Source organism: Oncorhynchus kisutch, linkage group LG11, assembly GCF_002021735.2.
Source record: "Oncorhynchus kisutch isolate 150728-3 linkage group LG11, Okis_V2, whole genome shotgun sequence".
Taxonomy (NCBI): domain Eukaryota; kingdom Metazoa; phylum Chordata; class Actinopteri; order Salmoniformes; family Salmonidae; genus Oncorhynchus; species Oncorhynchus kisutch.
Genome location: NC_034184.2, coordinates 37,275,036 through 37,293,475, shown reverse-complemented (window position 1 = coordinate 37,293,475; position 18,440 = coordinate 37,275,036). Strand labels below are relative to the sequence as shown.

Genomic DNA, 18,440 nt, shown 5'->3' with positions numbered 1-18,440 from the left:
TGCAGTGCTATAGACTGCAGTGCCTTAGGCCCTTCCATGAGGCCAATGTTGTAAAACAGTTACAGAATTTATTTCCTGTGAAAGGAGAAAACTTAGGATGGTTCAACAGCATTGTAGTTACTCCACAATACTAACCTAATTGTCTGAGTGAAAAGAAAGAAGCCTGTACAGAATAAAAATATTCCAAAACATGCATACTGTTTGAAACAAGGTACTAAAGTAATACTGCAAAAAATGTGGTAAAGCAGTTAACTTTTTCCTGAATACAAAGTGTTATGTTTGGGGCAAACCCAATACAGCACATTGGTGAGTACCACTCTCCATATTTGCAAGCATAGTGGTGGCTGCATCATGTTATGGGTATGATTGTTATCCTTAAGGACTGGGGTTTTTCAGGAAAAAAAAACAGAATGGAGCTATGCAAAGGCAAAATCTTGGAGATGAATTCACCTTTGAAAAGGACAATAACCTTAAACACATGGCCAAATCTACTCTGGAATTTCTTACCAAGAAGACAGTGAATGTTCCTGAGTGGCCGAGTTACACTTTTGATTTACTGGAAAATCTATGGCAAGACCTGAAAGTGTGTTTTGTTTGACAAGTAATTATTTTTTCTCAAAAAGAGACGGGGCAAAACTATTAGCACCCGTTTTCAATACCTCACCTTGGAAGATAACGGCACTGAGACTAGAATCTTTTACGAGATTTAATAAGAACACAAAATCAACATTGCAATGGTCATTTCAGTCTCTGGACTTGAACCCCATTAAAAACCTGTGGTTTGAATTGAAAAGGGCAGTCCAGAAGCGCAGACGAAAGACATCAAGGATCTGGAAAGATTTTTTATGGAGGAATGATCGAGATCCCTCCCAATGTTCTCCAAACTCATAATTATTTTTAGAAAAAGGCTCTGTGCCGTTATCCTGGCAAGGTGAGTTACTGAAAGGTATTGAAAAACAGGGGTGCCAATACTTTTGACCACTATCTTTTTGAGATAAAAAAAGAATGACTTGTTTTTGAGCATACAGTATAGCTCAGTATATGTATTATTTGTTTTATACTCTTTTTTGCTCATCTTTATCAAGGATGCCAATTATTTTGGACTTAACAGTAGTAACTGTACACACACACACACACACACACACACACAGAGTCTGGGTCTACACTGCTCCCGTCTGTGTGTGAATTCATTCACAGTGAAAATGTACCCAAGTCTTGTTCTACTCTGCTATTTCATTTAGTGTAGAATCCAGAGAAGAAAGCCGCCTAGCCAAGCTTATTTTCCTCTTTTCACATTTCACCAGACATCTCTGCTTTTCCACAAAAGCTAATCAAAAGGGGACCATAGTGCTCTCCCAGAAGTTTGGTTGGTGTGTAAAGCCCATAATTTCAGATAAGCAAAAGGGTGTGATGGGTCTGCACTCAAAAAGATGTTGCATAAAATGTACTTAAATGTTTCATTTGTTGTATTTTTATCACTCTATCAGGGATAGCGTACACAGACGTTTGCAGCCTTCAGTGTGTGGGTACACATTTTTCTTGGAAAATTATATTTTTCAGTGAAAATAATACAAAAAAAAGAATATTTTTTATTTTCCACAAAATAAATTTGGTTGTTGATCAACTTCACAGATGTATCTTTTTTTGGGGGGAGCTACACATCTCAAAAGTCTAAAACAGCCTTCTTGTCTGCTATCCTCTGTCTACACTGTTATGAAAGAGCTGGACAAGCCTGGAGAAAATTCACACCAATAATCCTATTGCTTTGACCTCTCCTGTGTTTTCGGATCAGTGTGTCTGTCTGTGAGGCCCATGGGCCTTCTGTGTGTTTGTGTTTGTGTGTCTAACTCTCTCTACCTCTCTGTTTCTCTAGATGCGTTCAACACGGGGTGTGTCAGTGTGGCCAGTTGGGCTGGTCAGTGGGCGGCGGTACGAGCGTCCCATAGTGGAGAAGGGCAAAGTGGTGGGCTGGTACACTGGCTGGAGGCCCGACCGTCCCTTCGCTATCGACATGGCAGGTAAAGTGCATTTACTGTACTTAGGTAGAGGAACAGACACCAGTGGTTCCCTTTCAGTTGTTCAACTTCTTACAGCACAGCTATTGGGAGTTTGTACGCTAGCGACCTCTACTGAAGAACATTAGAATCATGCCTGACATTGCCAATGAACACCGTGACTCGCATTTATTTTTTTTAAGCATTGGAAGACTAAATTTATCAGGCTTTGCTCCAACTTAATTGTCCCACTTAAGGAGGGTGTAGTCATCCTTCTGGATGTTGCGAGTTAAAGGTTGGTAACTATACTAACCAAAATATAAATGCAACATGTAAAGTGTTGGTCCCATGTTTCATGAGCTGAAATGAAAATCCCAGAAATGTTCCATGCACACAAAATGACTACTTATCTCAAATTGTGTACACTTACATTCTTGTTAGTGAGCATTTCTCTTTTGCCAAGATAATCCATCCACCTCACAGGTGTGGCATATCAAGAAGCTGATTAAAAAAGCATGATCAATACACAAGAGCACCTTGTGCTGAGGACATTAAAAGGCAACTCTAAAATGTGCAGTTTTATCATACAACACATGCCACAAATGTCTCAAGTTATGAGGGAGCATGCAATTGGCATGCTGACTGCAGGAATGTCCAACAGAGCTGTTGTCAGAGAAATCTATGTTCATTTCTCTACAGTAAGACGCCTCCAATGTTGTTTTAGAGAATTTGGCAGTACGACCAACTGGCCTCACAAACGCAGACCACGTGCAACCACGCCAGCCCAGGACCTCCACATCCGGCTTCTTCACATGCGGGATCGTCTGAGACCTGTCACCCGGACAGCTGATAAACCTGTGGGTTTGCACAACTGAAGAATTTCTGCACAAACTGTCAACTGTCATGGAACCTCATCTGTGTGCTCATCGTCCTCATTAGGGTCTTGACCTGACTGCAGTTTTGGCGTCGTAACCAACCGAGCGGTTTGCTGATGTCAATGTTGTGAACAGAGTGCCCCGTTGTGGCGGTGGGTTATGGTATGGGCAGCAATAAGCTACAAACAACAAACACAATATATTTTCTTGATGGCAATTTGAAAGCACAGAGGTACCGTGACGAGATCCTGAGGCCCATTATCGTGACATTCATCCGCCGCCATCACCTCCTTTTTCAGTATAATAATGCACTGCCCCATGTCGCAAGGCTCTGCACACAATTCCTGGAAGCTGGAAATGTCCCAGTACTTCCAAGCGTGTTTGAGTTCCCGCCAAAATCCAGCAACTTTGCACAGGCATTGAAGATGAATCGGACAATATTCGGCAGGCCACAATCAACAGCCTGATCACCTCTATGCGAAGGAGATGTGTCTCGCTGCATGAGGCAAATGATGGTCACACCAGATACTGGCTGTTTTCCTGATCCATGCCCCTACCTATTTTTCAAAGGTACTGTATCTGTGACCAACAGATGCATATCTGTATTCCCAGTCATGTGAAATCCATAGATTTCTGCTGCCTGTGCCTGCCTGCTGCCTGTGCCTGTCTCAGTCAAGCACCGTTCACCTCCCTTCCCAGACTTGGTTGATAATCCAATCTTATGTGGACGGGATCAGGCTAGCTAAACAGCGCCGCATAGCGTGCTAGCCAGGTTAGCTGACTTTTCAAGGCGAGCTAGCGTACTGCCACTGGCAATTCCTACCTCCCATGGAGGAATTGTTTGTGTAGCGTGCTCTCTCTCTCTCTCGTTTAGCATACGTAGCTTTCAGTCGCTTGGTTATTCTAGATGAACCGTGTTGCATTCGGAGAGGTTCTCGAGGCCGAAGGAAGACGCCACTCTTTGTTCTTTGGCTAGTTCCTTGTTGGCAGCAGGCTTGGCAAGTGCTAGTCCACTGGGATAATGCAGATAGCTGGGTTCTGGCATAGCAAGACTAAGAAGCCGTATGGCTGACGTCGGCTAGCATACGGTACTGTGACAACAGTGCCTCCGTGTTTGGCTGCGGCCGACCTGGGTACATTGTCGGCCATTGCTGGAGTTCCTATACCCGTAAAAGGGCCAGGTTTCAGGCGGGCTATACAGTACCAGGCGCTCTTTGTCCAAAGAGCACACCCCTCCCCACAGGTGGCATATTACTGGATTCATTGCTGATTCCTCCCTCTAGCTCACTGGTCCCTTTGAGGTGCTTAGTCATACAGATTATGGACTCGGTAGGTGGTTGGAAATCATGCTTTTATCCCCCACACAGTCGCTGTGGTTCTTATGAACTCCAAAATGAGCTGTCTGTCTCCCGGTCAATGCGTTTCATTCCTGGGAATTGGATTCAATTATGTATCGCCCTGTCTGTTATCACAGATGGGGTACATTTTTCAGAGCTGTCTGTCCCTTTTTCCAGCTGGGTTACAATGTGCAGTGTCACCGGTACCTATGACTGGTGGGCATGATAACCTCTATGATAAAGTTGTTTTTCTTTACAAGCATACAGGGGTTATTTCAGCATGTCATGTGGGAATTGATGGTGCCACTCCAGGGGCTAATCCCCTGGCAGTGCAGTTTTTAAAAGGTATGTGCAGTCTTCGGCCGGTTTATAAACCAATTGCGCCCATTCGGGATTTGGGTGCAGGTAGCCTAGGATAGCAGGTAACTAGGGGTTAGAGCATTGGGCCAATAATCGAAAGGTCGCTGGTACTAATACCCGAGCAGGCAAGGTGAAAAATCTGTCAATCTGCTCTTATGGCTGGGGCAGGAGAGGGTCATTAGGCAGCGCGCAGATTGTGAAACACTCAGGTACAGGAGGATTTCCTATTGGGTTGGAACTCCGAATGGTTTGCCGGTAGGCCATTTCATATTGTGTCAGCAAAAGTCGGGCCAGAATGTGATGTCATGTCCCCATAGCTGTGTTGTACCAAAAAAGGGAATGTACAGTTATGACTATAGCTACTGTTTTCTGAAGGAGGGAAACGAGGTACAACAGCTGTTCGGACCCGTTCCGCCCAGTTCTGGGCTTGGTGAAGAGCGGTACTGAATTGAAAGAATGAATTTGTGCCTGGTGTTTATCACCTGTGGAAGGCGGGGCTTCCGGTGAGGCCCTGTGTTCATTGGCCTTGTCAGGCATGATTCTAATGTTCTTCAGTAGAGGTCCGTAGCGCACAAACTCCCGATAGCTGTGTTGTACCCCACTCCCTCTTTCAGGAAACAATAGTTATAGTCATAACGTTTTCAGTTTGGAATGCATCCCAACTTGGTGGTGTAAACTGCTCCACACAATTAATGGCCTTTTTTGTGTTTGGGGAGTGGGAGACTGTTTTCGTTCCCTCTCTGAAAGGGTCAGTCAGGGACAAGCTTCTGCAAGCACATTTAAAAGTAAAGTGGGACACCGTGATGCTGCTCACCACTTCAGCCCCCTCTCACTCTTTCTCCTGTCTCTCTCTTGCTCTCTGTACAAAACAAACCCATCTAGTGGTCCCTGCGGCATGAATGGTCCCACTAACCACACATACTATCACTCAAGAGTGCACATAAATGGACACAGCCAGACAAGTGATACACACAAAAGACACAGATACACGCGTACACCCACGTGTGCTCACACTTGCATACGCATGCACAATAACCCTCTTTAATCACTATACATCCAATGTAGAATGGGCAGTGCTGAGCAGTGAATAAATTGCAGCTTTTGCCTTAATAACTTGTATTGTGGTATTGGAGGCTATTGTTGGCAGCCAAATGAGCCAACTAAGCTGTCCCATCTCTACTCCATCCCATTTAATAGGCCACAATTGGACCAGAGAATGAGGAGATGGTTTAGTATTCTTTTGGTGCAGGCACACACACACACAAACACACACACAATTCTGTACATCTCTACCCTTATTTTACCTGGTAAGTAATAAAACATTTCAAAACGAAGATGTCTTGATTGCGTATCAAATCAAATCAAATTTTAATTGTCGCATACACCGAATACCGTGAAATGCTTACTGACAAGCCCTTATTCAACAATGCAGTTAATAAAATATTTACTAAATAAACTAAAGTAAAAAATTTAAGAAGTAACACAATATAAAAAACAATAATGAGGCTATGCAAATAGTCCGGGTGGCCGTTTGATTAACTGTTCAGCAGTCTTATGGCTTCTGGGTAGAAGCTGTAAAGGAGCATTTTGGACCTAGACTTGGTGCTCCAGTACTGCTTGCCATGCAGTAGCAGAGAGAACAGTCTATGACTTGGGTGACTGGAGTCTTTGACAATTTCTGGGACCTTCCTCTGACACCGCCTAGTATATAAATCCTGGATGTTAGGAAGCTTTGCCCCAGTGCCGTACTGGGCCATACGCACTACCCTCTGTAGTGCCTTCCGGTCGGATGCGGAGCAGTTGTCATACCAGGCAGTGATGCAACCAGTCAGGATGCTCTCAGTGGTTCAACTGTAGAACGTTTTGAGAATCTTGGGACCCATGCCAAGTCTTTTCAATTTCCTGATGAGGATAAGGCGTTGTCGTGCCCTCTTTAAACATTTCTTGGTGTGTTTGAACCATGATAGTTTGTTGGTGATGTGGACACCAAGGAACTTGAAACTCCCGACCCGCTCCCATGTGAAAGGGGGCGTGTTCGGCCCTCCTTTTCCTGTATTCCACAATCTCCTTTGTTTTGCTCACGTTGAGGGAGAGGTTGTTGTCCTAGCACCACACTGCCAGGTCTCTGACCTCCTCCCTATAGGCTATCTCATTGTTGTCGGTGATCAGGCCTACCACTGTTGTGTCTTCAGCAAACTTAATAATGGTGTTGGAGTTGTGCTTGGCCATGCAGTCGTGGGTGAACAGGGAGTATAGGAGGGGACTAAGAATGCAACCCTGAGAGGCCCCCATGTTGAGGATCAGCGTGGCAGATGTGTGGTTGCCTACCCTTACCACCTGGGGGTGGCCTGTCAGGAAGTCCAGGACCCAGTTGCAGAGGGAGGTGTTTAGTCCCAGGGTCCTTAGCTTACTAATGAGCTTTATGGGCACTATGGTGTTGAACACTGAGCTGTAGTCAATGAACAGCATTCTCACATACAGTACCAGTCAAAGGTTTGGACACACCTACTCATTCCAGGGTTTTTCTTTTCTTTTTATTATTTTCAACATTGAAAACTAATATTGAAGAAATCAAACTATAAAATAACACATATGGAACCATGTAGTAACCAAAAAAGAATATATTTTCTATTTGAGATTCTTCAAAGTTACCACTTTTTGCTTTGGTGGCAGCTTTGCACAACCTCTTGGCATTCTCTCAACCAGCTACATGAGGAATGCTTTTCCAACAGTCTTTCTTGAGCACAGGGACTATGGTGGTCTGCTTGAAATATGTAGGTATTACAGATTCGGACAGAGAGAGGTTGAAATTGTCAGTGAAGACACTTGTCAGTTGGTCAACGCATGCTCTGAGTAGACGTCCTGGTAATCCGTCTGGCCCCATGGCATTGTGAATTTTGACCTATTTAAAGGTCTTGCTCACATCAGCTATGGATAGTGTGAACACAAATTCGTCAGGAACAGAGCCGGCGTAGTAGAATTCAATCTTAGTCCTGTATTTACACTTTGTCTGTTTGATGGTTCGTCTCAGGGCATAGCGGGATTTATTATTAGCATCCAGATTAGTATCCCGCTCCTTGAAAGCGGCAGCTCCAGCCTTTAGCGAGGTGCAGATGTTGCTTGTGATCCATGGCTTCTGGTTGGGTTATGCACGTACGGTCACCGCGTGGGCGACGTCATCGATGCACTTATTGAGGAAGCTGGGGACTGAGGTGATATACTCCTCAATGCCATTGGATGAATCCCAGAACATATTCCTGTCTGTGCTTGAAAAATATGCATCCGCGTCATCTGACCACTTCCATATTGAGCGTGTCACTGGTACTACCTGCTTTAGTTTTTGCTTGTAAGCAGGAATCAGCATGATAGAATTATGGTAAGATTTACCAAATGGAGAGCAAGGGAGAGCATTGTACGCATCTCTGTGTGTGAGCAATACCTCAAGACGAGCAACATCTCAAGACAACCTTAATATTACTTCCAAAATCTGGAAAGTTTGTGTCGTCGTCCAGCCACGACTTGGTAAAACATAAGATATTGCAGATCTTAATGTCCGTTAGTAGGATAGTCTCAAACGGAGCTCATCAAGTTTATTCTCCAGTTATTGCACGTTGGCCAATAGAACAGATGGTAGAGGCAGGTTACCCACTTGCCGACTAATTCTCACAAGGCTCCCTGATCTGCACCCCCGGTATCTCCTTTTCTTAATGTGAATGACGGAGATTTGTGCCTTTTCCGAGATTTGTCCAGTTCGAGGTGAGTAGTCTTTATTCTGATATCCAGAAGCTCTTTTCGGGCATGAGAGACGGTAGCATGAACATTATGTACAAAATAAGTTACAAACAATGCATTAAAAAACACACAAAATTGCACAATTGGTTAGGAGCCTGTAAAACTGCAGCCATCCCCTCCGGTGACATTTCCAATAGTACGTCTTCACACCCCAGAGTTAATACTTGGTGGAAGCACATTTGGCAGCCATCAGAGCTGTGAATAATTTTGAATAAGATTTTAGCAACATTGCACAACTCTTAGGGTAGCATACTCTATATCCATTGTTTTTGTGTTGGTAACAAGGATGTTAAGTACTACTGCAAGACAAAACAGCAAAAATGTTAATCTTCAGGATCAGGTCAAATCCAATACAACATAGCTCAGAGTGAAACCATGCATATTTTCAAGTATTGTGGTGGCAGCATCATGTTATGTGCAAAGGGTGTGTAGACTTTCACTACTTTACATATGATGCACAGAAGCAGAACCATAAAGAAAAGGACACAAGGAAATGATGCAAGGAAAGGAAGCTGGACGAAACTATTGAGACAGAAACTGCATTGATAACAGGCGGGCATTGCTAACAGATGCACTAATCTTCATACCATTTTAGCTGCAGGTTAAGAGATTAAGAGTCAATCATGTAATGGCTTTCATATTCATCCATCATACCTGTTACAGCTTCTGGGCTTTCACTGTGGTATCACTTATTTCTCAGTAATATGCCTGATAGAACAAGGAGGCAAGGACACATAATACACTATTTCATGCAGCCATTAGCACACCCCATTCCCAACATGAGTTAACATTTAAACGTGTTAACCCTCGTTAACCCTCGCAAGGCTGCCGGCTTGCACAGGCCAGCTGGCTGGTGTGTTTACGGACATATTCAATCAATCCCTATCCCAGTCTGCTGTTCCCACATGCTTCAAGAGGGCCACCATTGTTCCTGTTCCCAAGAAAGCGAAGGTAACTGAGCTAAACGACTATCGTAGCACTCACCTCCATCATCATGAAGTGCTTTGAGAGACTAGTCAAGGATCATATCACCTCCACCCTAAAGAGATGATTTTGAACTTCGGGAAACAGCAGAGGGAGCACCCCTCTATCCACATCTACGGGGCAGTAGTGGAGAAGGTGGAAAGTTTTATGTTCCTCGCGTACACATCACGGACAAACTGAAATGGTCCACCCACACAGACAGCATGGTGAAGAAGGTGCAACAGCGCGAGGTCAGTACAGGTGCATCAAAGCTGGGAACGAGAGACTGAAAAACAGCTTCTATCTCAAGGCCATCAGACTGTTAAACAGCCATCAATAGCATTGAGTGGCTGCTGCCAACATACTGACTCAAATCTCTAGCCACTTTAATTAATAATAAAAAATTGGATGTAATAAATGTATCACTAGTCACTTTAAACAGTGCCACTTTATATAATGTTTACTATACCCTACATTACTCATGTCATATGTATATACACTGTACTCTATACCATCTACTGCATCTTGCCTATGCCGTTCGGCCATCGCTCATCCATATATTTATTTGTACATATTCTTATTAATTTCTTTACACTTGTGTGTATAAGGTAGTTGTTGTGAAATTGTTCGATTACTTGTTAGATATTACTGCATGGTCAGAACTTGAAACACAAGCGTTTCGCTACACTCGCATTAACATCTGCTAACCATGTGTATGTGACAAATAACATTTGATTTGATTTAGAACTGACCCAATAGGCAGATCTCACTGGACTGCCTCAGACACTGCGGATCTGTGCGTTAAACTGGTGACTTCAAAATACAGGAAACACACTCTCGCACATGCACATAAACGTGCATGCACACTCTCACGCACAAACACTCACACGAACAATCTCACAATGTCTCAGTGTGGAAGGAGTATACCCATGTGAGTAGCGTTTTGGCCTAGAAAACAGTGTGCTCACTGGAAACGAGGAGGCAAGGGCACATAATACGCTGTTCCATGCAGCCATTAGCACACCCCATTCCCAGTAGCATGGCATATTCAACCCCATGACAGGCTGGCCAGGTGAATCCAGGTCAAAGCTATGATCTCTTATTGATGTCACTTGTTAAATCCACTTTGATCGGTATAGATGAAGGGGAGGAGACCGGTTAAAGAAGGATGTTAAAGCCTTGAGACAATTGAGACATGGATTGTGTATATGTGCCATTCAGAGGGTGAAGGGCAAAGATTTAACTGCCTTTGAATTGGGCATGGTAGTAGGTGCCAGGTGCAACGTCTTGAGTGTGTCAAGAACTGCAACGCTCCTGGACTTTTCAGTTTCCTGTGTGCATCAAGAATGGTCCACCACCCAAAGGACATTCAGCCAACTTGACACAACTGTGTGAAGCATCACTGTGGAACGCATTTGACACCTTGTAGTCCATGCTATGACGAATTGAGGCTGTTTTCAGGGCAAAAGGCAGTGCAACTCACTATTAGGAAGGTGTTCGTAATGGTTTCCACACTCAGTGTGTACTGTAACACACTGATAAGGAGGGTAATATGAGATACTGTAGCGGGCTCTTCCTGTGTCAAAGCTTGGCATTCTCAATGCATAGTCATGAACAACAAACACACGTGCACGCACACTCAAATGTGATGTGATCTCAGTCTTACCTGATCTCTAGTATGCAGTTCACCATAGTGGGATATGGACTCAGTTCCAATAGTTTAAGGTTATCAATGATCTGTATATGATTACGTCAAGGAGTGATACAAGAATTTAATTGATCCCGTTGCCCCTCTCAATTGTTCTCTCCTAAAAGTATAGCACATCCAAAGTGAGAATTACATGTAATGGTTGAGACTGAATTTTTGTATAATCCTCGGACCATGATCATAGAAGGCCTTAAACCCTCCTCTTCCTCTTCTCCAGGTTTTGCAGTAAACCTCCAGGTGGTTCTGGGGAGCCCGCGGGCGCTGTTTAAGCGCAGGGGTTCCCAGCCCGGCATGCAAGAGTCTGACTTCCTGAAGCAGATCACGAAGGTGGGAGACCTGGAGCCGAAAGCCAACAACTGCACAAGGGTGAGTAGTCTAGCCTATCACTGTTACCGTGGCAACAGTGTTATTAGGTTAAAAAAAAGTTGCCCTGACAGTAACACTGTTTCCATTGGTTAAACTTTCTGGGATGAAACACTATCTCCTAATATAGCCTCTAGTCTGACTGTGTCATCTCATCAGTTAGGCTAACCCTCTCCCGTCTCTCCTGTGCAGCTCATGACACTAGTAGTCATCATCATTATCAGCCCATTAAGTTAATGGGGCTGCTGTAGGCTGGTATTAATATACACCATTAGCAGGATATGACATCATCACTTATCACCAATTGCTACATTGCCAGCAGGACGTGAATTCATCCCCAATAACAATCCACCCAGGCTCCATGTACAGTAGGTTGTCCTTAGTTACAGATCTGGGATAAGCTTACATTCTTCACTTGCTAACCTTAAGCATCAGAGAGGAAATATCCTGAACAAAAATATAAACTTTCTTTCAAATTTTGGGCACAAATTTGTTTAAATCCCTGTTATTGAGCATTTGTACTTTGTCAAGATAATCCATCCACCTGCCAGGTTTGGCATATCAAGAAGCTGATTAAACAGCATGATTATTACACTGGTGCAGCTTGTGCTGGGGACAATAAAAGGCCATTTTAAAATGTGAATTTTTTTCGCACAACACAATTCCTCAAGTTTTGAAGGAGCACGCAATTGGCATGCTGACTACAGGAAATTCTACCAGAGCTGTTACCAGATAATTGTATGTTAATTTCTCTACCATAAGCCACCTCTCCAACGTCGTTTTAGAGAATTTGGCAGTACGTCCATGTTAAAGGAATTCTAAATTCCTCTGTATTATTTCCCAATCAGAATTCAATACTCTGTCAATGCATTCGAAGGGCTTGTAAGACCCTATATTTTTATAAGAATGGACAGAGCCCCGGTCTTAAAAGTCAGGTAACAGCATTTAATTCAAGAGAGTACTGGTACATACACATTTTTCCACAGGTTATAAACTGAAAATGACGTCAGCGTTTTCTAAATGTTCTATCTCTTCATGACACTAGTAGAGAGGCCCTATAGTTCTCGAGCCTTCCCTCCTCGCCTGAAGCCAAGGTCAGTCATTGTAAATCAGCATTCTAGACAGTCTGGAGATAGTCCGTCCCTGCCATCTGGAGATAGTTCATTCATTTATACAAAGGAACAGATCGTCATTGTTACTAAACTCCTGACTATATTATATACAATTGGGAATGGGAGCAAGAGAGAAAATTAATATATGTACAGTACATAATAGCATTTGGACTAGTCAGTCCTGATTGAAATGTATACATAATTAGTCATCATTGATAAAATTTCCCTTAACAGTCCAACCGGCCTCACAAGTGCAAACCAGATGTAACCCCTCCAGCACAGGACCTCCACATCCGGCTTCTTCACATGCGGGATCGTCTGAGACCCGCCACCCCGACAGCTGATGAAGCTGTGGGTTTGCACAACGGAATTTCTGCACAAACTGTCATGGAAGCTCATCTGTGTGCTCGTCGTCCTCACCAGGGTCTTGATCTGACTGCAGTTCGGCGTTTGCCAAATATTCACATTCGATGGCCATAGGAATGCTGGTGAAGGGTGCTCTTCACGGCTAAATCCCGAAGGAGGAGACTTATCACTAGACACACTGGCACAGGGCGCTCTGTCCACTCTTTGGGTGTGAACAGACTGGACTGCACGCAGGCAACCCCCCCCCCACCCAATTCTCCCCAACCTCTCCCAGAACATCTTATTACACATGGGTTCTAACTAGATTCTGATCTTCCCTACAGACAGGACTAGAATGTTGGGTGGGGTTTGGGAGAACAATGGAATGCACTCAAACTGCGTAGAAATGTTGACACACACATGCTGCTTACCCACCCTCTGCACCGCTTTGCTGGCTGCGGCATTGGACTCGTTAGATATGCAAAGCGGGACAATTAGCAGGAAATGACATGTGGAGACGGGAACGGATAGCACCACACACCAAACAATCAATCACTGCATGTGAGTGTGAACACACAAATGACCACCATCGACTGGGTTGGAAATAGAAGTGAGACACTTTCACATGTACTAAAGTACAAGGTAGAACTATCAGTCTGTTCAGTCTGACACTCCCTCACTTTCTCTGTCACAGTGCCTTTTCTTGAATATTTGAACAGTCACCATTCCCTTTCACAGGGTTGGCTCTGCTTGTGTCACCAAGATGGCATAGCAGTCAGACGTCTTTTGTCCTCGTCTTGTCGTGTCCCGTATATATATATATATATATATATATATATATATATATATATATATATATATTTACAACTTTCTTCGCATACCTTTTTATATATTTTTTTTATTTTCCATAAACTCATCTTCAAAACACTCACCTGCAACCCGCCTCACCAATTTATATTTAAAAAAAGAAAGTATTATTTACCTCATCTGTAATCCTCCATAGAAGCTAACCAGAAGCTAGCCAGAAGCTAGCCTGAAGCTAACCAGAAGCTAATCAGAAGCTAGCCAGAAGCGAGTTAGCTTCTTTACTGGCCAACCGTTAGTATTCAGCTAACCACGGTTTGTGGTCATCAGCTGTCCTTTAGCTCGAAAATCTATCGCCAGTTTTGTACGGCGCGGCTCGGACCGGAACATACCGGACGCGGATTTCAACCGCAAGCTCTGAACATTTATACCTGGATCTCGCAGCTAGCTAGCTGCTATCCGTGTGACTATCGGCGTACATCGATTCCGGAGCAAACATCAATTATTCCGGAGCTAGCCAGCTGAAGAGTTCCATCAGTCACTCTTGGGCTACAATCACCTATCCGGACCCGTTTTACTGCCAACGCGGAGCCCCACCAGGCCTTCACAACTGGACTACCGACGTTATCTGCCCGAGGGAGTTATCCAGCTGGCTCCTCCGTTGCGATGTTACCTGAACGCCCATCTGCGGTCCGCTAATCGTTAGCTGTCTCATCGGCTGCTATCTGAATAGACCTATCGGACATTTCTTTTTCTTTATTTTTCTTTCTTGGGCCTCTATAACTATATCTATTTTTTTTTGCGAATTGGATTGATCCCCTCTACCACACAGAACCCCACTAATCCTACCAACGGAAACGCACGAGGTGGCTAAAAACAGACCTCCATCCCATGCCCCCGTGATATGCAGCTTTTCAGGGAAGCTAGAAACCATTATACACAGGCAGTTAGAAAAGCCAAGGCTAGCTTTTTCAAGCATAAATTTGCTTCCTGCAACACTAACTCAAAAAAGGTCTGGGACACTGTAAAGTCCATGGAGAATAAGAACACCTCCTCCCAGCTGCCCACTGCACTGAAGATACGAAACACTGTCACCACTGATAAATCCACTATAATTGAGAATTTCAATAAGCATTTTTCTACGGCTGGCCATGCTTTCCACCTGGCTACCCCTTCCCCGGTCAACAGCACTGCACCCCCCACAGCAACTCGCTCAAGCCTTCCCCATTTCTCCTTCTCCTAAATCCAGTCAGCTGATGTTCTGAAAGAGCTGCAAAATCTGGACACCTACAAACAGCCGGTCTAGACAATCTGGATCCTTTCTTTCTAAAATTATCTGCCGAAATTGTTGCCACCCCTATTACTAGCCTATTCAACCCCTCTTTCGTGTCGTCTGAGATTCCCAAAGATTGGAAAGCAGCTGCGGTCATCCCCCTCTTCAAAGGGGGGGACACTCTTGACCCAAACTGCTACAGACCTATATCTATCCTACCCTGCCTTTCTAAGGTCTTCGAAAGCCAAGTCAACAAACAGATTACTGACCATTTCGAATCTCACCTTCTCTGCTATGCAATCTGGTTTCAGAGCTGGTCATGGGTGCACCTCAGCCACGCTCAAGGTCCTAAACGATATCTTATCCGCCATCGATAAGAAACATTACTGTGCAGACATATTATTTGATCTGGCCAAGGCTTTCGACTCTGTCAATCACCACATCCTCATCGGCAGACTCGACAGCCTTGGTTTCTCAAATGATTGCCTCGCCTGGTTCACCAACTACTCCCCTGATAGAGTTCAGTGTGTCAAATCGGAAGGTCTGCTGTCCGGACCTCTGGCAGTCTCTATGGGGGTGCCACAGGGTTCAATTCTTGGACCGACTCTCTTCTCTGTATACATCAATGATGTCGCTCTTGCTGCTGGTGTGTCTCTGATCCACCTCTACGCAGACGACACCATTCTGTATATTTCTGGCCCTTCTTTCGACACTGTGTTAACAACCCTCCAGGCAAGCTTCAATGCCATACAACTCTCCTTCCATGGCCTCCAATTGCTCTTAAATACAAGTAAAACTAAATGCATGCTCTTCAACCGATCGCTGCCTGCACCTGCCCGCCTGTCCAACATCACTACTCTGGACGGCTCTGACTTAGAATATGTGGACAACTACAAATACCTAGGTGTCTGGTTAGACTGTAAACTCTCCTTCCAGACCCACATCAAACATCTCCAATCCAAAGTTAAATCTAGAATTGGCTTCCTATTTCGCAACAAAGCATCCTTCACTCATGCTGCCAAAACTGACCATCCTACCAATCCTCGACTTCGGCGATGTCATTTACAAAATAGCCTCCAATACCCTACTCAACAAATTGGATGCAGTCTATCACAGTGCAATCCGTTTTGTCACCAAAGTCCCATATACAACCCACCATTGTGACCTGTACACTCTCGTTGGCTGGCCCTCGCTTCATACTCGTCGCCAAACCCACTGGCTTCATGTCATCTACAAGACCTTGCTAGGTAAAGTCCCCCCTTATCTCAGCTCACTGGTCACCATAGCATCACCCACCTGTAGCACACGCTCCAGAAGGTATATCTCTCTGGCCACTCCCTAAACATATTCTTTCTTTGGCCGCATCTCCTTCCAGTTTTCTGCTGCCAATGACTGGAACGAACTACAAAGATCTCTGAAACTGGAAACACTTATCTCCCTCACTAGCTTTAAGCACCAGCTGTCAGAGCAGCTCACAGATTACTGCACCTGTACATAGCCCACCTATAATTTAGGCCCAAACAACTACCTCTTTCACTACTGTATTTATTTTATTTATTTATTTTGCTCCTTTGCACCTCATTATTTTTATTTCTACTTTGCACATTCTTCCACTGCAAATCTACCATTCCAGTGTTTTACTTGCTATATTGTATTTACTTTGCCACCATGGCCTTTTTTTGCCTTTACCTCCCTTATCTCACCTCATTTGCTCACATCATATATAGACTTGTTTCTACTGTATTATTGACTGTATGTTTGTTTTACTCCATGTGGAACTCTGTGTCGTATGTGTCGAACTTTGCTTTATCTTGGCCAGGTCGCAATTGTAAATGAGAACTTGTTCTCAACTTGCCTACCTGGTTAAATAAAGGTGAAATAAAAAAATAAAAAATAGTGGAACCCTTGCTTTTGCATACCCAATTATATCAGTTCACTGGTGTGCATGCTAACCCTCTCTCCCCCTCTGTGTCAGGTGTTGGTGTGGCACACTCGTACAGAGAAGGTGAATCTGGGCAACGAACCCAAACATCGACAGGACAGTATGGTCATCGAGGTCTAAGGGGCGGGATAACCAGAGAGGAATTAACAAGCCCATTGGTCGGACAGACTGCCAGTAATTTATGGAACTACACTACCGATAGCACCTTGCCTGACCATAACCTTGACTACACTACGATGGACACTTTAGACCAATTGCATGGATGGGAACTGCTGCCTGAATGTTGTGATTGACTCAATGAGGTCCCCGATTAATTTGTAACTCAAAGTGGACCAAAATGCACTGGGTGACCTGTGCGTTCCCAGTGGACTCTGCTCTTGTACTGCAATAAGTGGACCAGTCCCTTATGAGGGGACTTCCTCTGAAGTATGTGGGCTAAACCTGTCTGTCTGTGTTTCTGTGTGTGTGTGTGTCTGTCTGTCGATCTGTGCCTGATCATTGAGTATGTAAGTTCAGTTTGTATGAAACGGAACAAGATTTGTGTTCAGTATGTGTGTTTATCTGTAAAAGGAAGTGCGAAGTAGATCACTTGCTGGGTGCCGATGAACGGTGGACATTCAACATGTTGAATAATTGGGAAATGACCAGAAAATGTGATCTGATGTTCTATGGTCAACAGTGACAGGACAGCCACCAGTTGTGTACTGCCGACGTTAATGTTGGTCTTCTTGGCCTCAAGTGTCTGTGGGTCTGACACACTGGACTACCAAGAATAAACTCCAGGAGTACAACTTCTATTCCAAATGAACCCTCTTGTAAAAGAAGGAAAAAAGAAAAGAAAAGAACCAAAAGATAAACTACAACTTTACAATAAAAGAGTCATTGGACAAAAATGGTCACACAGTTCAGGGCTATTCACGGTTTAATGCACGGAAACTAGTTCTCTGTACTAGGCACCAGAAAATGTAAACACCATTAGAAATAAACCTGGAGTACGCACTGTGTGTATGTGTGTGTTCTCATGAGCGTATATATGTGTGTTTGTGTGTTCTCTTTCGTTATTGTTTGGCAGAGGGATAGAATCTCCACCTTAGAACCACACTACACAATATGTGTGTATGTCTGTGATTGGGTGTGTTTGCTCTGTTGTAGGTTTGTCCCATATTCCCCCATGTCCTATAGTATTTCTTCACTTGGATTTCCTATTTCCCCTCTATATAATCTATTGAATGACATCAAGCAGGATTAGACAGAGATTATAACATAATAGAGACCATGAAGTACACATGATGTTGAGACGACTGTTCCAATCTCTGACAGCTCCATTAGGCTCCCAATGTCAACACACTTCCCGAATCATCTGGAGCTTTATGTCGTCACTGTTATCATATCTTTCTTCATACCATTCTGGTCTCCTTCCCCACCCATCCCTTGTTAGCTCCTTGCCCCACTGACTGTCTTCCAGGTTTGTTTGCCTCAATCTAATGTCTGATTCACACTATATGGCCGAGCGGAAACCATACTGCGCTGCCTCAGATATTGTCTTTTCACATTGTCATGTCCGGCACGGTC

At 44.1% G+C, this 18,440-nt stretch overlaps 1 protein-coding gene across 1 annotated transcript in view; it reads left to right on the top strand.

Moving 5' to 3' along the window:
* LOC109899720 (galactosylgalactosylxylosylprotein 3-beta-glucuronosyltransferase 2) overlaps positions 1–17,898 on the top strand; it is a 34,121-nt gene extending 16,223 nt beyond the window's left edge. Inside the window, exons 2-4 of the mRNA XM_020495187.2 lie at positions 1,874–2,018; positions 11,247–11,395; positions 16,902–17,898. Coding sequence (XP_020350776.1) covers positions 1,874–2,018; positions 11,247–11,395; positions 16,902–16,988 — 381 coding nt within the window. The 3' untranslated portion in view covers positions 16,989–17,898. The remainder of the gene's footprint in view (positions 1–1,873; positions 2,019–11,246; positions 11,396–16,901) is intronic.
* The last annotated feature ends 542 nt before the right edge of the window (positions 17,899–18,440 follow it).